Below are 23105 nucleotides of genomic sequence, written 5' to 3' on the forward strand. Positions count from 1 at the left end.
ACAGTTATACAAAAATAAACATCGCTATTACATTTCATTAATTACATTCCATTTATAATTGACCCGCCTAACAACAAATAAAGGTTTGACATATCTTGCTTTGCATGTCATGCATCTATCTCATATATTGGTTTCACCTTTTAAATTGCTTTACTGAAATAAATGCACTTCTCGACGATATTCTAATTTTCTGAGTTTCACCTGTATATTAGAAGAAATTCAAACTAAATTGCTGCTGATTTTCATGAGTATGTGTTTTTTTTAAAAAACCACAAACTAATGTGGAAATGTGGAGAAATGAATTTCCTCATTTATAAGTTTTGGGTCCCGGATCAAGGCTCTCTTATTTTCCAAGAAATTGTAACTGGAAATTATTGTGATGCATCTGACGTTTAGTTCTGGCCACCCAATGATTTTTATTTTGCCTTTTCTCTCCTGATCCTGCGTATACTGTACAAGGCAAGTATTTCATTTGGCCCCTGACACATAGCAGCCCAATACATTGCAGGAAAAGCTTCAGCCATGGCATAAAAGCACAGGAGCAGGGCAAGTAAGGAAGGTGGCAGGACTGCAGATATTCCATGACAACGTGCTGTGTTCTGCTTTAGAAACAGGGTTTACAGCTTCTTCATTTCATAGCAGCAATATACAAAAGTACTCTTTATGACAAACTAGTCTAATTTTGCGCTTCTAACGGCTGAGAGGTTAGAGGTGCGAGGCTCTTTGATTCCGAGTGAGCTCATACATTCTAAAATGTATAAATCTTTCATGGGCTTTTGTAATGTATACTGTGCCAGAGCATAAGAACAGTAAAATTAAACTCTGGCTAAGTGCTTCCTCAGTTTTAAATAACTTCCTTGATGTAACATAATGAAGGCTTTGTATTATTAACCATTTTAATAACCTTGGGTGAAAGAATGTAACCTTCCTGTACTGCCACAGCCCCCCAGGGAATAATTCCTATGACCCGTATGCCCATGATGCGCTTGGGCAGGAAAAGATGCTGAGCACAGCAGCAGTTGAGGATCCGCACAGCAGGATCGGTGCTGATGGCTGGTGTGCAACTGGTGCGCTGGTTTTGGGAGATTGATCTGCTCAATGTCGTCTCATATCCTAAGGCAGGAACAGGAAAGGAATTTGGTTTTCAATGCACCCCCTGCCCGATTTGCTCTGACCAAAACAATATGCAAACCGAAGCAAGGCTATTCTTCAAAACGAACCCTCTGATTTTTGTGACCCAACCCAAAAATGTCTACAAATTAAATTCACGTATTAGGAGGAGCTGTGTGTAAAAATGCATACATTAGCAAAAATGATATCGAGGTTTAGTTGTTTAAATAATTAAGACTGCAGACCTGTGCACATTTTATCTGGAATTTAGCTCCATCGGTGCTGACTCGCAGCTAAATGTGCATAGTACTGGTGCCGCGAACCAATGAAAGATTTATTTTGTTCGTTTAAAATATTTAAATACATTGAAGCCTCTTCGGTGAAGAAGCCTCGTCTCTTGACAATTCTTTGATTTAGCCTTACAGCATGGTCTCAAGCTTTAGGTTCACCTCTGTCTCATCCTGAGAGCTTCTGTTTGGGTGTTACAGGAATCCGACAACACTCAGCATTGGCTCTATGAAATATTTTCTTTGGTGGCTTTGTTTGATTCATTCATCTGATTTGTTCAGCCCTGTTAAGCCGATTGAGAGGGATGGATGGTGAACTCCACTTCAGGGTAAACATTCCATTTGGCCTCTAATCCTAGTGCTCTATTATACCATTAAATAAGAGTGGATGCATCTTCAGAAGTCATGATCCTTTGTACACAGAAGGCTATAAAACAAATTGTGGAATGTCAGTTCATTTTGCTTCCTGATTTCCGTCTGTCCAGGCTGAATATATGGGACAACACAATATTAGGTAAAAGATACAAAGAGGGGAAAACACAGAAAAGAAGAAAACATACCCTCTTCAACAGAACTGCTGTGATAAAGCCAACAGGTATGCCATTAATTTGATGAATTCAGCAACATTTGGGCATCTTCGTCGACGCAGCCAATCTGTTGGCTTAAAGCAAGGGTGGGCACCCATCAGCCTCATGCAGGACAGCCTTCAGTCCCAAGTTCAAAAGCAGTCTCAAGCAATCCATTCAGACCTAGGGAGGGGCCATAGCTCAGTGGTAAGAGCATCTGCCTTGCATGCAGAAGGTCCCAGGTTCAACCCGCAGCATTTCCAGGTCAGTCTGGGAGAAATTCCTTGCCTGAAACACCTCAACAACAACAATAATACATTTTTATTTATACCCCGCCCTCCCCAGCCAAGGGTGGCTAACACCAAATATAAAACAACTATTTAAAATACAATTCAACAACAAGACTAAATACATTAAAATTAAAAATTAAAAACTAGAAATTAAAAATACAGCCTCATACAATAGGGAAAAAGAAAGGGAAAATGGCTCCAGGCCAAATGCCAAGCAGAACAACTCTGTCTTACAGGCCCTGCGGAAAGAAATCAGGTCCCGGAGGGCCCTGGTCTCAGGAGACAGAGCGTTCCACCAGGTCGGGGCCAGTGTTGAGAAGGCCCTGGTTCTAGTTGAGGCTAATCTGATTTCCTTTGGGCCCAGGACCTCTAAGATGTTACTATTTATGCACCTTAAGGTCCTCCGCGGGGCATACCGGGAGAGACGGTCCCGTAGGTATGAGGGTCCTAGGCCGTAAAGGGCTTTAAAGGTCAAAACCAGTACCTTAAATCTGACCCTATACTCCACCCACACTGGGCCTGCATACAACGTGGGCTGCTGATATATTCCATCCTTGATGTAGCGCCTCACACCCAGTGCTATTTTTCTAGAAATAGAGGGGGCGGAACTCACCATGAATGCCCCCCTCGTTCTCCGTTCTCTGCAATGGCACCCACCTGAGAGGTGAACCTCTGCTCACACCTCATAGAATGCCATGCCTTCACTTCCCTGACTTTTTGCAGGGGCAGGGGCAGGATTGGTTTGGGGGATGCAATGCAGGAGTCTGTCACTGGAAGGAAATAGCGGAAAAGCCCCAGCGTGGCTTGTTGGATCCCAGCCGAGGGATAAATTGCAAGAACTAGTCAAGAACTTTCCATTGATGGGAAACCTCAGTGAAAAGAAATGCATTTATCTTATGTAAATGACAGATTTTGTGACGTTTGCTTGGAAAACTTGCCTGTTAATTAAAATTAAGGGTTATGGCCCTCCCTTTCTTAATGCGGAAGATTAAGAGTTTTCCTTGGCAGAACTTAATAAAAAATGGCCAGTGAATCTCGCTGCATATGTATCTGTGTTTATCCAGCTGAATATTTCTCAGTTGTGGAAGTGGCATAGTATGATTAGGCACAAAACATTAGCTTTGCTTCAACTGCAATTGTGCTGATATGTGAAATGATTTTCTGCCTTTGGAATAATCCTCTGGTTTGAAAAGTTGTATTTAGGTCATTAAATATTGAAGCCCTGGAGGAGACGACAGAAATGAATGAGAGCGACTTTCTTCTGCACCCTGACAAATACTTTGGGGAAAAGTTGGCGGAGAAGGACTCTGAAGATTTAAAGCTGCCTACCCTTTCGGCAAGTAAGTAGACCTTCATTATATCCTCATTACTCTAGCTCCTGCTAGCAAGAGGCAAAAATAAAGGTCACTAGCTTATCTCTCTTAAAAGAAAGTAACGGTAATAGGAAAGTCTAGAATTTATCACTTGGCCACTGGCAAGCCTTTGAGGATATAACAAGCCAGGAAGTTGCTGGAAGCATGCAATCCAAGCCGTAAACAAGGTTGGCATGTTAAATATGTCACTTGCCGTGGCCAAATGGTTAGGGCGCTTGCAGAGCAAGCCTGTACTCAAGCTGTGACCACTGAAGTATCAAAGGATATGGTGGATGCTCAGTTACTCTGCTGGGATAGGAGATACGTCACCGCCACCATGACAGATAGTATTGGGCAGACAAATGAATATACTGTGCATGGTTAAATGGTGGAATTTGCTCCCATGAGATGTTTTATGTACATGCAACATCTTGTGTGAGGTGTTCATCATTGTTATCCAGGATGGCCTGAGCTTGTGGTCCAGTCCCTGCCTAAAGTCTTCTTGAGTCAGCCACAGGTGGATTTTGGAACTGCTAGACTCCTTTGCTTTGCAGCTTTTCTCAGCCAACAATATGAGGACCGTTTTGCTGGCCAGAGCAAAAGTCTCCAGGCAGGTGCTCCAGGCAGGTGTTCATGGGCAGCCCCCAAGTAGGAGCGGCAGGAGGGAGCTGCCTCTTGCTGTTGGTAGCTGATCACTGGAGGTCTTTTGCATGAACACAAAGGGGCTTGATGAACTGCTTTATCCAGGTTCCATTAAGCCCAGTACTGGCCAGCTTGACCCACAGCAGATCTGCACAGGCTGAAGTGGTGCTTTCCCTAGGCCTGCTGCCCAAGATCCTTTCTGAGCATGTGTCTTCCCTTCCACAAAACGACAACATCACACCTGTTCCTGGTTTCTTACCCCTCCCTCCCTTCTTCTAGCCAATTTCTAAGGGAAGAGTCCTTTCTTTTCACTCAAAAACAAGCGAACATCTGCCCACACTGAATTCTTTAACAGCAAACATCACTTAAAAAAAAAAAATTAACTGATTGTTGACAAAAGACCCTTCCACTCATTTCTCTCTCCCCACTTGGATAATTTTTGAGCGTGATTTCTCAACACAAGTACCCTCAAGGATGGGCAACAACGGGTCTGAGGGCTGAAGGTGGCACTCCAAGCCAGGTCACACACACTTCTAAGCCGCTCCATCAGCCCTCGATGATTGTTCTTGAATTCTGATAATGTTTCCTGCTGGATGGAAGAAAAAGATGGGTGCATTAGAGTGTGCAGAAACTAGCCAACTTTTCTTGCTGGCATCTGTCCATCTTGAGAGACAATGGTGTGCGCCTCTGGGGCGGAAGTCAAACTGCTGCGTTAGCAGCTCTGAAGTGACCTCCTTGGGGTGCAAACCTGGGTACTGTGTCTGGATGTCCTGAGCCGTCCAGACAATAAGACTCCCCTCTTGGCCTTGCTGATGTGGTCCATAGGAAAGTTGAGAAATACATTTGGTACCAGCTTGGCTGCAGGAGTTGCTGGAAGGAGGCGTACAAGCCACTATCCAACCGTCTTAGGGACTCCACTCCGGATTTGTGCAGGGTTTGCTCCTCAGCCCTTTCTTCTCCTGAATATGTCCCTCGAGGCAGTGGAGGTTTAGGATCAGAGTTTTCCTTCCCCTGGATTCCTTCCCAGGTTGACAAGTCCCATCTGCTCCTTAGCCTACTGTACAAAGGTAAATTTTGTATTCATTGCTCTACTCATCTTTGTCTCTAGCCATACCCACCACTGGTAAGTGGCCCCCTGGAAGGTTGCTCAGAAAAAATGTGGTGCTTGGGCTGTAAAAGGCTCCCTACCCCTTTGTTGATTGATGGAGAATTGTTGTGGGGACATCAGAAGAAGTGTTTAGCATAGTGCTACTCAGAAAGGACTGCCTTTGTGACAGCAGATTCTTCGCCAAAGGCTTCCTCAGATCATTTGTAGGCTATAACAGTGAATGGAGCTGGTGCAGGAGAAAGGCTATTTTCATATCTCAGCATCAGCACTCCTGACTTGATAGAGGAAAATATATATCTTCCAGCTAGATAAGAAGAGGCAACAGAGAATTAGATGGAAAGCCCCATGAGGGGGGAAAAGAGAATTAAATGGGAGTTTATGCTGATGATTCAGCACAGCACAATGACAGCCCCCACATGGCTCCAAAAAGCAATTAAAAAAATTAAAATATAATCCTTTTGGAGGCTGGATCAATTCCCAAAGAGCTTTTTTGACTAGCCAGGTGCATGATCTCAGTTGGCAAAATGCTGATTTTTCTTTGCTGTCGTTAATCTTGCCAGAATTTTGGATCTTTCCCTGTTCCCCAGGAGCTTTGGATACAAAACGCTATTATTAAATTTATATGAAGCACTTCAGAATTTTTCTCATTAATCCTCCTGAAACTCCTGTTTTAGGCACTAAATAAACTAAATAAGACTAAATAAGCTTTCATGTTAACTTTCAGTAAGGAATTTGCAACCATTAAAGCTTCAGAAGGTTTTTGTTTTGGTATCCAGGGTGATCAATCTCTCATTGTCATAAAAGTGTGTAAACCTCAATGTTTGCTTTGGAAGTCATATTGCTATGCAGTTTGAGCCCTTCTCCTCACCCTTAAAATGGATGGGGGTGAGTGAAATATTCAAGTGGGGAAGAATACAGCCTCTGAGATGAAGCTCTTTCATGCACCAACAGGACAATATAATTTTAGAGTCAGTGGTGAATCCTAAATCCTGAATTTGTCTGTTCACTTGAATAGGCACATGGAAGCCTATGTAACTGAAGTTATGGTTCAACTGCAGCCATCTTCTTATATACACAGAGATCTAGGTCTGCGGTTTGTGTGGCCTCCAGTGGGTGGGACAACAGCAGGCAGGAGAGCAAGGAAGCAGCACTGGTCGTAGGTGTTTAACCCAGGAGGGAGAGGTGCTTCACAAAGCAGTTGAGCAAACTGCTCTGCAAAGCACCTCCCCGCGCCTTTAAAAGGGGATAAAAAGGTAAAGGGTAAAAGGATCCCTGACCATTTGGTCCAGTCGTGACCGACTCTGAGGTTGCGGAGCTCATCTCGCATTATTGGCCGAGGGAGCCGGTGTACAGCTTCCGGGTCATGTGGCCAGCATGACAAAGCCGCTTCTGGCGAACCAGAGCAGCGCACGGAAACACTGTTTACCTTCCCGCCGGAGCGGTACCTATTTATCTACTTGCACTTTGATGTGCTTTCGAACTGCTAGGTGGGCAGGAGCTGGGACCGAGCAATGGGAGCTCACCCTGTCGCGGGGATTTGAACCGCCGACCTTCTGATCAGCAAGCCCTAGGCTCTGCGGTTTAACCCACAGTGCCACCTGTGTCCCTTAAAAGGTAATAGAGGTTGGCAAAGGGGTTGGTAGGGTTGATGAGTGAAGTGAGCTGGGGCAAGGCCCCTAGTAATTCTACAGAGGAGAAGGTGGCACTGTGAAACCACTGAGCCACTTGGGCTTGCTGATCAGAAGGTCAGCAGTTCGAATCCGTGCAGTGGGGTGAGCTCCCGTTGCTCGGTCCCAGCTTCTGCCAACCTAGCAGTTTGAAGGCACATCAGGGCAAGTACATAAGTAGGTACCACTACTGTGGGAAGGTAAACAGCATTTCCGTGCGCTCTGGCACTTGTCAGTCCTCCGTGCGCCAGAAGCGGTTTAGTCCTGCTGGCCACATGACCCAGAAAGCTGTCTGTGGACAAATGCTGACTCCCTCGGCCTGAAGCGAGATGAGCACCACAACCCCCTAGTTGCCTTTGATTGGACATAACCATCCAGGGGTCCTTTCCCCTCTTTTTTACCTTTAATTCTACATGTATTGAATTTCATGTGAGTGGTATTATTTGCCAGCTGGGTATGTGCAACTTAACAGCTGTCATTCCCCAGTATTTTGGAGCTTATGTGAACCCAGAAAGCCCTTAACATAACATGTTAAACCAAAAGGGGTTTTTGTTTCTTAATTGCTATAGGATGACGACTTACTAATAAATAGGCTGTGTTTTGTATTGCTTTCTTCCTCTCATTCATTTTCATATTCACCACAAGTCTTCTCTCTTCCTTTCTCTCTCTCTCTTAAAATAAAGATGAAGCGGTCCAGTCTTAATGGGGTTATTTATTAATTTCCTTTATTTTCGTCCTGTAGCCCTGAAAGCTGCATTTGATGAAAAGAACTTATTCCCCAAAGAAATTCTGGACCGTGAAAAAAAATCAAGGCAGCTGCATGAGGAAATGTGCAACAGAGGCAGGATAACAAACGAGAGGAAGCAAGGGAAGTTGAAAGGAAAATGAATCAAGCTTTGCTTTAAAAAAGGGAGGTAGGTATGAAGGATGCCACCTGGTGATGACATGAGGCAGGCGTTGGCCCGTTGAGAAGGAGGCAGGGGAAAGAGCCTAAAGATAGCTTCTGAGATGATAAAGGGGTTGGGTAGGTAAAAGAAAGTCTACAGACCCTGCGTGTGAGAGAGCTTCCCTAGATAAAGGATAGGGAACAACAAAATTCCCTTCGAAATCATGGATTTGTCTACCAAGGAAGCCCCCACTGTTTGCTATGCAATTGCTTTTCCATGGAACTTAAAAATGAAAACTGAGACACAGTGTTGTGTAATGGTTAGAATGCTCGACTTCTTGCTGGACCTTGGTCTTCCTCGTCTGTCAAAAGGAGCCAACATCCCCTGTTCATGTCGAATTCCTTAACCATATAAACTCCCTCCCTGTGTGTGTGTGTGTGTGTGTGTGTGTGTGTGTGTGTGTGAATATATTTGACTTGCTTTATATTCTACGGCTTGCTTGCCTGCTTTTGTCACCTGGAGCCATCTACCAGCCCTGGTTTTCTGCTTGCATCTGGATTGTGTCGACCTTGTCATGCAAGCTATTCCACTGGACTTTGATTGCTGCCTCCCCCTGGAGTGTGTCCCTGTGAAATGCCAGAGGAACTGCCTGGGGTGTTAAGCTTAACTGAGATGCCTTCCCCCAGTTGTTAAGAGCAGGGCTATTTTCAGCCATAACTCGCTAGAACTCGGTACCAGTACCTCTCAGGTGGGCACCATTGCTATTACAAGGGAACAAAGGAGGTGTTCGTGGCGAGTTCCAGCACCACTTTTTCCAGAAAAATAGCACTGGTTCAGAGTTCACAGCTTGCATCCTGTGCAGTCACAGAATGTTCTGTTCTCTTTTTAAAAAATAACTTTGCCTGTTACACCCAATAAATAATACATTGTACATAATCTCAGCTCCAGCACATTGATATTACATTTTGTTAGGTTATAATATATCATATTATAATGCTTTCTCGCAAAAGCCTTGCTTCTGTCTCGCAAATTGGATGGAAACAGTTGACCCAGATCACCTTCTCCTTCTTGTCTCTGCCCCGGTTCTTTAAATTTAACCAAAAGAATTAGCTATAAACTAATTCCGATGTTGATGCTTTTTTGTTTTTTAAAGCCTTCCTGGTTCCCCTCTGCCTTTCTGGTTCCCCTCTCCCTTTAATATCTTAATGCATCCTTGATCATTTGTGTGGCTTTGCTCTCTCCACTGCATGCTTATTATTGGTGTACATTTGCTTGATAATGGGGCCTCTGAAGGGATGTAGCCATTGATAGAGCAGGTCCCTGGTTCAATTCCTGCCATCTTCAGTTTGGGCTGGGAGAGTTCCTGACCTGAAACCCTGAAGAGACACTGCCAGTCAGTGCAGACAATACTGAGCTAGATGGACCGATGGTCTGACGCGGTATAAGGCAGCTTCCTATGTTCCAAAGGTGAGGTCACCTTTTTCTGATTGGGGCTTTGAAGAACGGAGAATCAGTGGGAACCAATGGAAGCAATGGATCTGTTCGGAGTATGACTAACACTGGATAGAAGTTGTATATACTAAATGAACTTGACTGTGCTTCCCCTAAGTGGAAACAAGGAGTCTTTGTGATGTACAAACTTCTTCCCTTCATTCTCAATATTTCTTTTCCTTTGCCAGAGCAAGGTTTTGCACAGCATTGCTAGACCCTGGAAGAAAAATGGTTTGAGGAACAGTTAACCAAATCAAAGGATGACAAGACGCTTCAAAATCCGAATTCAGAATGAAAAAGTGCATTTGTGTCGTACAGTCAGGATATAAGTTTTGCTTCTTTTCTTACATTTATTATGGATTACAAGTTTGTCTGCTTTTTGAGATGCAGCAAAAAAATAATAATGATGAAAAAAATGTCAGCACCGCAGGTCTGAATCTTCTGCCTGCCATGTACTTGTGATTTGTTTATGTACTTGAGAAAAAGCAGACAAGAACTGGAAGCCATTTCCTTTATTGAAGAAGATTGTCTTAATAGCAATTCATTAAAGATATTTATGCAGTCCTCTGCTCATGTAATGAATATTTAACCATTCTGAAAACAAAGGTTCAGAAATCCAAAGTTATTGCTCCTCTAGGTGAGGTTGATTTCACATGATTGTTTGGTTTTGCCCAATCCACTTTCCAAATAGGGCAGGAGTGGCGAACCCCCTACCTGGGGATCAGCCCCTATGTCTTTTTTAGGGGGGAGTGGGGGGCTTGCTAAGACTTCACAAACTTTGGTGGCAGCAGCAGAAGGACAAAACAATGTTAAGTAGGCACAGCACTGATTAGGGATGGGCAAATGTGTCAATTTCAGTTCCTCAGTTTCCCAATTGTTCAATTCTTCATATTTCTGTTTGCTATCTGGTAAGCCCAACACCACCACGGGGAGGACTCTGCATCCTCTAGAAGGGCCCACTGGGGAAGTCCACTGAGAACACTTTGACCAGGGCCGCCTGAAACCTGATACTGGCCTGGACTTGGAATAAGACTTCTGCATTTCATTAAGGCCTCCACTCGCCGTTCTGCTTATGCTCTGTTCAAACCAGGACTGAGTGCTTTCAGTAAAAATAGATTTCGATGCTGAACGCTGTCTCAAACTTAAACCCCCAAGGACTCTGGCCAATTGCTGCATATAGACTCAGGGCCTTCTTAAAAATATCAGGCACTGTGGTGCAAAGATCCCTCTGCCCCCCCCCCCAGAGTTGCTGACCTTTTTTTTAGGGAAGTCGGCGCTGCCGACGACGTGCCCAGCTTTGCGGGGCTGGAGGAGGTGGGCAGTGGCTGGAGGGCAGCTCCTCCAATGGGGAAGAGGCGGAGGCTGGACGCGGTGGCTCCCGGCTCAGCTGGCTGCTTCGTGCCATGGTGGCCACGGCAGGCAGAGGCTCCGGGTGTGGCGCTGCTTCAGAGCAGCATGGTGGAGGTGGGCGAGAGTGGCGAGCTGATGCCGGGAGCCGCCACGTCCAGCCTCCACCTCTTCCCTGGCGCCCTCCAGAACTTGGCGCCCTGGGATGGCCCTGCGCCACTAGCCTCTATGGGTAAGACACACCTGTGTAGAATCATTCTTAAACGCCCCTGAATCATTTCTGCCCGTTTCCAAATGTATCTATGCACGTGTCTGTAAGGATATACACAATTAAACCATTCAGCTAGCCGAGCGCTCACTAGACAGGTGGATATGACCATTTATGTCCCAGCGTTCACTAGGGGAGCAATTTGTATAAATAACTTTTCCAGCCAATAACACCCAAGGTAAAGCAGCAACAAATTGGACTGGGTTCTGGGGCTCCTTGTGAGATTTGTGGTTGTCGTTCCCATTCTTCTGTAACGCTTACAAACGGCCTGATGTTCGAGCCTCTTGCAAACCGAGGCGCTTGGTTTATCTAACAGTGCAGCACTTTGGGAAGAAAAGCAGCCTCGGCAACCACCTGTTAAATGCCCGGCTCATTAATCAAGCAGCTTTTCCCAATAAATGTTGCCATGTAAACGCCCTTGGCCTTCTCCTTGATCTTTGCATTACTTGACAGCCTACGCTGGATGCACAGACCTTCTGCAAATCGTTGGATGGTGAATATTATGCTGCCGTTTTCCAGGTACGTGCCTTTTATATACACTGATAAAGTCATTAAAAAGTGGAGGGGGAAGATGGCACAATAGTGGCACTATGAATGCAAAGCTCAAGTTGCCTTTCATTGCCATGTCATTTTCCTTTCTTTCATTGTGCTTATGGGGAGTATTTCTGTGGGGCTTCTGCTTTGCTCTTTGCACTAAGTTTGCAGCAGAAAGTGATCCTGCTCCTGAAGAGTTCACACAAGTCCATTTCTAAATAAGTAATGATGTTGTTCCAGCTCGTGCTGAAATATCCTGCCTTTGGTAGCTCTGCTGGAGGCATCTACGTGGCTTCCCCAGTACTGAAATATGAAGAAGCAAAGCAGGGACTGAATTAGTTCATCCATGGCAGGACAAGTGATTCATGGACACAGTGTCCCTCCCTCCCTTCACTTGGTCTGTAATGGGCTTTGCCTTCTCTTTTGGCTTGTGGAGAAGGGCTGGCCCTCCAAAGCATTGTAGACTCCATCAGGCCCGTCCTAGCCATAGAGGCTAGTGGCGCAAAGAACCACGGCGCCAGGCGCTGGAGGGCGCTGGAAGGGCGCCAAGTGAGCGCAGGGTTCCAGCGATCTGGCCAGGACTGCGCTCCTTCTCCAAGGACTCCGCGCTGCGCCTCCTTGTTGTTTCCCCAGCGCTGGGTTCCACTCAGTCGAGCTTCACCACCAGCGTGCGCACAGCGCCCAAGCAGCTCTTGCTGGTCCCGCGGTGCGCGCACTGGTGGCGAAGCTTGACTGAGCGGAACCCAGCGCTGGGGAAATGAGAAGGAGGCGCAGCGCAGAGTCCTCGGAGGTGGCCTTCCGCTGCTGCCGCAGTTCGCTTGGCACTCCCGGGCCCTTGGAGAGGCGCTGGAGGGACCTAGCGCCAGGGTGCTAGGTGGGCTTAAGACGGCCCTGGACTCCATCAACCCTAGCCAGCATGGTCAGAAGTCAGGGCTGATGGGGAGTTGGAATCCAACATCTGGTGGGCCTCAGCTTCCCTATCCCTGCTGTAAAGTGAGTACGGGGAACAATGAAAACCTCCCACGGGTTTAGGAAAATGACTTATTGACCCAACCGGTATAAAGCATTCCCCCCCCCCCAATATGTTTTGAACTGTAAGACTAGCTCCAAAATGAGCTACTTACACTTGCTGGGGCAGGTAGCATTGCGCAAAATGTGTTATGATTTTGGATCAATAAACCAGTTTCCTGCACTTAATGGATCCTCAGTTGTTTCCGCTTTGTGGTGTGTTTGATTATCCTGCGGCCCTCCAGATGTTGCCATGGATGATGTAAGTTGTAGTTCAGCAACATCTGGAGGGCTGAAAGTTCCCCACAAATGCCTTATGGATTGCAGGACTTTGCAACTTTAATTGTGCAGAGAAGAAGAAAAATAGGTTCGAGAATTGATTCGATATGTCAGATGGGAAAAACCACAGCTGGTTATTATTTTCTCCTTGTTTGCCATACTTAAAGATACGGGAGAACTCTCGGGGCCAAGCCAAACATTGCAAACTTTGTTTTAATTTTGGCTAGCTGATTTTTTAAAAAATAATTCTTGTTGTTAGGTAAAGGGACCCCTGACCATTAGGTCCAGTCGTGGCCGACTCTGGGGTTGCGACGCTCATCTCGCATTATTGGCCGAGCTTCTAGGTCATGTGGCCAGCACGACAAAGCTGCTTCTGGCGAACCAGAGCAGCACACGGAAACGCCGTTTACCTTCCCGCTGTAGCATTACCTATTTATCTACTTGCACTTGACATGCTTTTGAACTGCTAGGATGGCAGGAGCTGGGACCGAGCAACCGGAGCTCATCCCGTCGCGGCGAGAATTCGAACTGCCGAACCATCGATCGGCAAGCCTTAGGCTCTGTGGTTTAACACACAATGCCACCTGCGTCCCATAAAATTCTTGTTGTTAGCTACCCCCAAATTGAACGATGGACAGGATATTAAATTTTGGTATTGATAAATAAACCTGTAACAAGAGCTAGTGTGGTTTAGTGGTTAAAGCATTGGGCTTGGACCTGGAAGACCAGGGTTCAAATCCCCTCTCAGCCATGAAGCTCATCTGGTATCCTTGGGTCAGTCACTGCCTCTTGGCCTAACCTACCTCGCAGGGTTCTCATGGGGATTAAATGAAGAGAGGGTGGAACCATGCATGCCATCTTGAGCTCCTTGGAGGAAAGGTGGGATATAAATGCAATAAATAGATATTAATACCCTGCCCAATGGCATGGCTTAAAGAAAATATTTGGGAGACAGCCTTAAAGGAAAAAATGTGACACTACGTTATGTGCTTCACCCTCTCCTCTCTGGCCACTTTACTCCAAACTGTACCAAAAGCTGCTTCTCCACTTCTCCCTCACCCTCTGCCAATGTTCAGAGGAGAATTTTCAAGTGCAAATGTACGTATTTCAGTCCTAGTATAGCTTTTCTCCACCCTGCATAACACACACTTTCATTATACAACTGAGCAATGCTACTGGAGGGCTGTCTTCTTCTTCTTCTTCTTCTTCTTCTTCTTCTTCTTCTTCTTCTTCTTCTTCTTCTTCTTCTTCTTCTTCTTCGAATCATAGAGTTGGAAGAGACCACAAGGGCCATCCAGTCCAACCCCCTGCCAAGCAGGAAACACCATCAAAGCATTCCTGACAGATGGCTGTCAAGCCTCTGCTTAAAGACCTTCAAAGAAGGAGACTCCACCACACTCCTTGGCAGCAAATTCCACTGCCGAACAGCTCTTACTGTCAGGAAGTTCTTCCTAATGTTTAGGTGGAATTTTCTTTCTTGTAGTTTGAATCCGTTGCTCCGTGTCCGCTTCTCTGGAGCAGCAGAAAACAACCTTTCTCCCTCCTCTATATGACATCCTTTTATATATTTGAACATGGTTATCATATCACCCCTTAACCTTCTCTTCTCCAGGCTAAACATACCCAGCTCCCTAAGCCGTTCCTCATAAGGCATCGTTTCCAGGCCTTTGACCATTTTGGTTGCCCTCTTCTGGACACGTTCCAGCTTATCAGTATCCTTCTTGAACTGTGGTGCCCAGAACTGGACACAGTACTCCAGGTGAGGTCTGACCAGAGCAGAATACAGTGGTACTATTACTTCCCTTGATCTAGATGCTATACTCCTATTGATGCAGCCCAGAATTGCATTGGCTTTTTTAGCTGCTGCATCACATTGCTGACCCATGTCAAGTTTGTGGTCTACCAAGACTCCTAGATCCTTTTCACATGTACTGCTCTCAAGCCAGGTGTCTCCCATCCTGTATTTGTGCCTTTCATTTTTTTTGCCCAAGTGTAGTACTTTACATTTCTCCTTGTTAAAATTCATCTTGTTTGCTTTGGCCCAGTTGTCTAATCTGTTAAGGTCATTCTGAAGTGTGATCCTGTCCTCTGGGGTGTTAGCCACCCCTACCAATTTGGTGTCATCTGCAAACTACTTCTTCTTCTTCTTCTTCTTCTTCTTCTTCTTCTTCTTCTTCTTCTTCTTCTTCTTCTTCTTCTTCTTCTTCTTCTTTCTGCCCACTCGCCTTCTCCCCAAACAGCTTGACCGACCCTAAACACAGGTTATGCTGGGATGTCGGTTTCATTAGCGCCGGGAAGCAGACCTCACATTACGGATGCGCCAAATGGCTCTGCAGCTGCATCCATTATTTACCACGAAACCATTAATTACCAGCGGCAAAACAGCACTGCTGATCATTGATGCCAGGAACTCCAGCATGGTAATTTCCATCAGTGGAAAAGAAAATTAAGTTATGTTGGGAGTGTCTTAAATGGCCATTCAGAATAAATATTGCTGGCGGCTTGCGACTGCAGACATCGTCCCTGCATGAGGATATGAAAATGTCTCCATCACCTTTTTAACACGGCGTAGGAGTCTGTGTTCGCTCTGCCCTTCAAATGGATCTTTGATTTATGGGTGCGATAAAGGCGCTGGCGATAGAGCATAAGGGAAAGAAAGCTTTACTTTGTCAGAGAAACTGCATATGTGGAAGGAAGGTGGCTGTTCCTTTGGAATTGAATATTGCCCACTGAGCAAAATCTTAAAAGTCCAGTTACTTATAAGGAAGTCCTGCGTAGCTTAGAACAGGGGTTGAGAACCTGTCAGCTCCCCTCCAGGCCTCTCTTACCTGGAACTCTCTGCAAGCCACAGCCCTCACTTTGGACCCCAAGCATTTTTGCCTGGCTGGAATGTGTCCTTGAACTTTGCCAATGCCTCTTGCTTGTTTGGATAGAGTGGGTGAGTGGGCGGGTTTTGAAAGCAGCCTACTGTACAAAGGTCACATTTACAAGTGGAAAGAGGTTTGTTGCTTGCAGGCTTTTCATAGGCATCTGGCTGGCTACTGTGATAGTAGGGTACTGTAGTAGATGGACTTTTGGCTGGATACAACAGGGCTCTTCTCAGGACCCTATCCACCACAACCCCAAGACCTGTGTATATGACCCTAACCCCACTAGTGTATATCAGAAGGTCAGCAGTTCGATTCCCCGTGATGGGGTGAGCTCCCGTTGCTCCGTCCCAGTTCCTGCCAACCGAGCAGTTCAAAAGCATACTGGTACAAGTAGATGAATAGGTACCACTGTGGCGGGAAGGTAAATGACGTTTCCATGCACTCTGGCTTCTGTCACGGTGTTCCCTTGCGGCAGTAGCAGTTTAGTCATGCTGGCCACATGACTCGGAAAGCTGTCTGTGGACAAACGGCAGCTATGACAGGGTGTTTTAGTCCCCTTCTCATTGCACATCCCTTTACACTTGCTTACATCAATCGTAATATGTCTTGCGTTTGCAAATACATATTCCTTCCTTCCTCCTCCAAGCCCCTGAAGACAGCAGAATGGTTAGTTGGATAAGAATGTGCAATGCTGGGAAGGCACATCCCCCTTTAACTCCGAAAGTCTCTTGTATGAGGTTATTCTGGAAACAAAATCTAAGTGAAGAATCCAGTGCACATTGTGTTCGGGGGGGGGGGGGGAAGGATAATTCCTAAAAGGGAATGGAAGCAATTTGACTGCATTATTAAACTTCCTGTCCAACAATTCAACAGCTCAAGGACCTACCAAGCATTCTGCAGTACAATGAGGAGAGCTCTACTTCCAAGCCTTCTCCTTACTGTCACCGGAATCCACCTCACCAGAAGCCATACCTCCCAACCTGTGGGTGAAAGCACTGCACGCTTGGCAGGGGATTTGACCCGGGTTCTATCTGTCTCCCAGGAAAATGAGAACATTCTCTGTTCTCCACTTGGAGTTTTGTTGGCCCTCGGGACAATCCATTTAGGAGCCAAGGGAAAAGCACGTGATGAGATCAGGCAACTTCTCAACCTGCAAGGAAATGATGGTGAGTGTTCCCACCAGCCTTCCCAAACCTGGGGCTCCCTTTTCCCGCCACCTCCTGTTTTAGACCGCAACTTTCATCAGACCCAGCCAGTGTAGCCGTCCAATGTTTGCAATCAGAATGATCTGGCTAGCTATCTGCTCTTTTTGACTTTTGCTGTTGTTTTTAGTTTGCTAAGTTGCATGGTAACAGTAAAATCGCTTTTGTTTTTACGTTGCGTTTTGTATTCGTAAGCAACCGGAGAGGGGAAATGGGATGTAAATGCAATAATAATAAATGGAATAATAAATAATCATTGGTGTATGCACAGAGACAAATAGGTTATTTTTAAAAATATTATATACTACTTGTAGCGAACCACTTTGACTAATTTTGATACAATATGGAAGCCAACTATTGACACACAATGTTTTTGCAGAGGTTCCTCCTGAATTATTTTGTCCTTCAAACCTTGAAGTTCTTCCCTACCTGCTGCCCATCTGGTGATAGCTCTTTCTTGTGCCTGAATGGTGTTGTTTCAGCTACAAAAAGATCCACACTCAGAGAAAGCATTCCCTTGCCTTCCAGAAAGAACATAGTGGCAAAGCCAGTCTGGCTCCATCCACTGATCAGTGTGGGAGCAATTATTCCAATACTCGTTTTCCTCTTCTCTTCTTATTCCTTTTGCATCTTATTTATTAGATTGTGAGCATGTGGGCAGGGATGCCCTTATCTTTTAATACGTGCACAGTGCTTAGAAAAAATAAGGTGCTTTGTAAGTATAAAAACCAACAACAACATGTTGCTCCACTTCTCACTTTGGGCCTTTTCAAATCCCAAGTGTTCTGCAAGAGTATGTTCATCCAGTAGAAAATGTAGATATCACCAAAGTTCTCTGAGGTTTCTCACTGTGAGTGATTTGCACAGTGGGGAGGTATAAGCCCTACTTCCTGTCTGTTGGCATGCAACATGACATTTTGCTTTCTGTATCTTGTGCAGAAGCAAAAGAAAACAAAACAAATGTTGCCTCCTATGAAGCTAAAAGGTCTGATAACTGAAGGCTGCTTTCAAATGCAAGGTCTAAGAAAATGTAATAACTGGATTTAATTGTTTGTATCTCAAATGCAGCCTGGGCAAAATGAAATCTACAAATCAACCCCAGTGTGCAAGGAACACATTTGCCATAGCTTAGTTTACTTGGGGGGGGGGGGAATCCTTTGACATCTATGGCAAATAATTGAAAAAAACAACAACTTAAAGACAGATGGGCATCTTTGCGGCATTTCTGTTAGCCCTTTCACTGAAGATGTAAATCCACCCATTCAAGCAGATGATTGCCTACTATTGTGGTTCATTTTTTCCCCCTTTAGAAAATACATTATGAAATAAACCCTCTTTCCTCTAAATTCATCCAAATGCCTTGCTATCAATCACAGACACAAAAGGAAGGTCTCCGGAACATCTGTGCAGTACATGCAATCACACGATCTAGTGATGGAGCAGGCTTAATGCCTGATTGGCTTCACACTGCTGTGTTTTTGTAAAATGCCGCTCTCCGAGATATAAAGAGGGGCATGAAAGAGATCTTGGCCGTGGTACCCGTTTCTTCTTTTCAGCAATTATCCTCCACCTCTGTCCTCTTCTCTCTCATTCGCTCTCTCAGTGAGGAGGAACAGCGACAACCATCTTTTGCTTTATCGGTCGGATTGGGTGTCTCTGTTTGGGTACACAGGCATGCCAGCTGCCAATGTCAGGCATGGTTGTTGTTGTTTAGTCGTTTAGTCGTGTCCGACTCTTCATGACCCCATGGACCAGAGCACGCCAGGCACTCCTGTCTTGCATTGCCTCCCGCAGTTTGGTCAAACTCATGTTCATAGCTTTGAGAACACTGTCCAATCATCTCATCCTGTCGTCCCCTTCTCCTTGTGTCAACCATCTTTCCCAACATCAGGGTCTTTTCCAGGGAGTCTTCTCTTCTCATGAGGTGGTCAAAGTATTGGAGCCTCAGCTTCACGATCTGTCCTTCCAGTGAGCACTCAGGGCTGATTTCCTTCAGAATGGATAGGTTTTGATCTTCTTGCAGTCCATGGGACTCTCAAGAGTCTCCTCCAGCACCATAATTCAAAAGCATCAATTCTTTGGCGACCAGCCTTCTTTATGGTCCAGCTCTCACTTCCATACATCACTACTGGGGAAACCATAGCTTTAACTATAGGGACCTTTGTCGGCAAGGTGATGTCTCTGCCTTTTAAGATGCTGTCTAGGTTTGTCATTGCTTTTCTCCCAAGAAGCAGGCATATTTTAATTTAGTGACTGCTGTCACCATCTGCAGTGATCATGGAGCCTAAGAAAGTAAGGCAGTGATCCATGAAGGTGGTCAGGCATGGTAGGCTACATCAAAAGTATGTGTCCCTGTTTCCACACCTTAGTGGGTCTGCACATGTCAGATGACTAATCCATTCCACCTCCTCTACCATGTAGATGGTGTATGTTATGTATTCAGTGGTCTGTGTTTGCCTAAGGTTGAGTCTGGACTAGGGATTCTGAACTCCTGTTTTTTGATTCGATACACGATGTCCAATCACAGAACATTTCAGGATTTGGGCCTCTGCCATTGGCCCTTGAACTCTGAGTCGTGATTCGCAGCTTGGGAGTTTAGACAGCCAATCACATGGGGAGTGGGAGTGGCCCAGGCTTTCAGGAATGTATATAAGCAGTTGCTTTGCCCCTGTTTCCCAGTTATGTAGTTCAATTAAGGGTCTGGCTGTTATCGCTGTGTCTTACCCTGTGGGAACCCACCTACACTTCAGTGTAAACATATGAGATGGGTGTTCCATGTTGACTGATACCTGATCATTCAGATACTCAACGATGGGCATTTCTCATCCCACTCTTTCACACGAATAGGTCTTTCACACAAACAACCATTTTCATCGAATGCCTAGGCTATCCTCTGCACAGTGGAGCGAATGCTTATCCTTTCGATTTACAGAGGCCCAGTAAATAGATTGTGTGAATTTACCCTGTTTATCATTGTGGGATATTTAAAATGCACTCAAACCAACAATTCATGTCTTGCTAGATAGGCACATGATAGTAGCTGAAGCTCATGGAGTTTTCCTGTAAGTTTCCTAGATAGAACACTGCGAGAGACACTCTCACTGTGCCCTGATAGCGGGAGGGTGCCTGGGCACATCCTCTTTTTCAGAGGCTAAGTCTAAGGTCCAATGCTCAGATTCAATCTTAAGATGGACTTAAGTAACTGAATTACCATTTTAAGCCTGCCTGAACAAAGCTGCTGTATGTGTGTCTCTTCAACAATTATACTGGATGAGTAAATGTTATCTTTACCTTTTACAAGACTGTAATGCCTTGGAGCATCCTGGCTTACTTAAACCAAAAGGCTAAAACTAAGCTTCCTTTTGGATGCACTCTGTTGAACACTCAAATGTGAGGAAAGAAGAAGAATATCTAATAAATATATCCTCTCCCAACATTTATTCACATCCCAACAATCATCCTATACTGGGGCATCCCAGGTGTAAAGGTAAGTCATCCAGACATGATGAATAATCCGTATATTTCATTTCCCAGTTTCCTGATCTGTAGCCAGACTATCTCCCTCTATCCCATCATTCTTCACAAAGCCTAAATATTTCTTTTAGCAGCTCAGACATAGCTTTATTATAAGGATTCCAGAAATAAATAAAACATTGTCACCTAGCAGAGAAAAATGGAAAACCGAATGCCCCAGGTCAGTAGATAGCTTGATGAATGTGTTGGCCAAGTATGTGGTAGCTATGAAAAGGGCAGAATTCTTGTTAGGGATAATTAGCAAAGAGATTGAAAATAAAACTGCCAATATTAGAATGCCATTATACAAATCTATGGTGAGACGGTACTTGGAACATTGTGTATCTTTTGGGTCATCTCACCTCAAGAAGGATATTGTAGAGCTGGAAAAGGGCAACAATAATGCTCAAAGGGTTGGAGTAAAACCTTTGACGCTTTTTGGTTTAGGGGAAAAAAGTCAATAAGTGGGTGGGGAACGTGATAGGGGTTGTCAAAAATATGCCTGGTGTGGAGAAAATGGATAGAAAAAATGTTTTCCTCCCTCAATTATAATACAAAAACTTGGGGCCATCCAATTAAGCTGAACTTTAGAAGATTCATGACAGAAAAAAACGAAGTTCACTCAGTGCGCAAAGAGTGGAGTTTGCTCCCACAAGAGTCTGTGATTGTCGTTGATTTGGATGGCTTTGAAAGAGAATAAAGGCAATCAATGGTTACTAGTCATGATGACTATGTTCTGTTTCCACTGTGGGAGACATTATGCCTCTGAATACCACTTGCTAGGAACAGCAAGTGGGATTAGTGCTGTTTCATCCAGGTCCTGCTTTTGAGCGTCCCATGGGCATCTGGTCTTCTTACCCCCAAAAAATCAGCTTTAAAAGTCCTCAGACCTATTTGCCTGAAACCCAGCAGTCTTCTTATCCAGGGGCACATCCTTCACATCTGCTCTTTTCAGAACAATGGTCCATAAAACACACGGGGAGATTAAGCGGTTTGTTTATCACCCACCTCAAAACTGTAATAGCTGTCCTTGTAGAGAAATCACTGCAGTTATCCTTCTGAAATTTGGCAGGATTCATTCTCTCAGAAGGGACAACCATGCCTGCAAATTCCATCCAGTTTGGCCATACTAAAAAATAGCCACAGCTAAAGTTAAGTCCAGGGGTGGGGTGGAGGGAATCTCACCTCCCAACATAAAACCCCATGGACCAACTTGTCTGCAATCTTGAAGTCTAGGGGCTACCATGCTTCAAAATTACACATATTTTAGTTTTAGCTCATGTTTATTTCCTTATAGGAGATGCCGCAGAGGAAATGAGGCAAGCCTGGACCCCTGAGGTAAATTGGGGAGCCTCTAAATTGCTGGGTTAGGTTGTTTTAAGGAGCACCAAATCAGAGTCTGAACCAAACTTTGTGGTCAATGCACACATGCATCTCCACCATATAAGGTTTCAATTGTCTCCTTGTTAATAAAAAGTTGGTAATTATACCTCAAGTGCACATTTCACCACTAGAAGAAAAGCCCAAATAGGAAACCCATAAATCACTTTAAAAGGGATATGTGCCTTTAAGAGGGGAGGAGGTTCATTAGAGTAAATATAAGTCTTTCATGAAGGAAAGATCAGGATGGCTTACACATGAAGTAATTTTTTAAAAGCTTCAATATCTTCTGTAACACCAGTTCTGAAAATCGTGCCGAGAGTCGTTTTGAAAGATAAATTTATATGTCATCAGAACAGCGCTTGGATGCTTTCAGCTCACTCTTAAATTTAACAGATCTTGCTTTCTCCTTATTTAAGCTTATTTTAATCCCTGCTTGAACTCCCAGGACTTTCTATTGCTTTAGAAATGCAACATCTGACTTGCTAGATGGCAACATGAAGTGATGTTAGAAGGAGTGTAAAATAATGCACTTCATCAGCCTTGGTCTTACGTAGCCACCATGGTATTAAATGAACAACCTGTGGCATGAAATGAGGATAATTCAGATTCAGGACCTGGGGGGGTCTGTCGTCAGAGAATAGGAATAGTTGCCTGTTGACCAGCTGCTGTCCCTCTCTCTGGTCTCGATTGTAGCCCAGTGCCCATTCTGCCTCTTGCTGCCTCTATGGGGTTTCTGTTGTGATGCCACCAGAACAATATTGTACTTTGGGGCAGAGGTCCAATGTCCTGCTCACCAGAATGAGCAGGAGGAGCCCCCAATGCATCAGGCATGACTTATCACATTTTAAAGCAATAGAGACGACCATCATAAAAGGAACCCTATAAGACCTGCACCGCTGTGTTTCTCTTATACAGTGGTACCTCTGGTATACGAACTTAATTTGTTCTGGAGGTCCGTTCTTATCCTGAAACTGTTCTTAACCTGAGGTACCACTTTAGCTAATGGGGCCTCCCGCTGCCGCCGTGCGATTTCCATTCTCATCCTGAGGTAAAGTTCTTAACTCGAGGTACTACTTCCAGGTTAGTGGAGTCTGTAACCTGAAGTGTTTGTAACCCGAGGTGTTTGTAACCTGAGGTACCACTGTATTTTACTGGTCTATTGCTGCTGCCATCAGCTTCCACACACTTCTTACTCCAGCAATAAGTATGACTATAGCTCAGACTCTTAATCTTAAGGTTATGGGTTCGATCCCCATCTTGTGCAAAAGATTCCTGCATTGAACTGGATGACCCTTGTTGTC

The 23105-nt window shown here is 44.9% G+C and overlaps 2 protein-coding genes across 7 annotated transcripts in view; both read left to right on the plus strand.

The window, feature by feature from the left end:
- The window catches only part of WDR49 (WD repeat domain 49), a 100110-nt gene extending 89528 nt beyond the window's left edge, over window positions 1–10582 (plus strand). For 5 of the 6 annotated variants that reach the window (XM_060274403.1, XM_060274404.1, XM_060274407.1 and 2 more), the window contains 4 exons: window positions 1883–1992; window positions 3447–3593; window positions 7765–7936; window positions 9589–10582. In XM_060274403.1, coding sequence (XP_060130386.1) covers window positions 1883–1992; window positions 3447–3593; window positions 7765–7910 — 403 coding nt within the window. In that variant the 3' untranslated portion in view covers window positions 7911–7936; window positions 9589–10582. Of the gene's footprint in view, window positions 1–1882; window positions 1993–3446; window positions 3594–7764; window positions 7937–9588 lie in introns of those variants that run through there. The other variant, XM_060274406.1, reaches the window with a different exon arrangement.
- A 267-nt stretch (window positions 10583–10849) lies between these two features.
- The window catches only part of SERPINI2 (serpin family I member 2), a 42205-nt gene continuing 29949 nt past the window's right edge, over window positions 10850–23105 (plus strand). Inside the window, exons 1-2 of the mRNA XM_060274410.1 lie at window positions 10850–11534; window positions 16580–16872. Of these exons, the coding sequence (XP_060130393.1) occupies window positions 11479–11534; window positions 16580–16872 (349 nt within the window). The 5' untranslated portion in view covers window positions 10850–11478. The remainder of the gene's footprint in view (window positions 11535–16579; window positions 16873–23105) is intronic.

This window comes from Zootoca vivipara, chromosome 5 (genome assembly GCF_963506605.1).
Source record: "Zootoca vivipara chromosome 5, rZooViv1.1, whole genome shotgun sequence".
Classification (NCBI taxonomy): domain Eukaryota; kingdom Metazoa; phylum Chordata; class Lepidosauria; order Squamata; family Lacertidae; genus Zootoca; species Zootoca vivipara.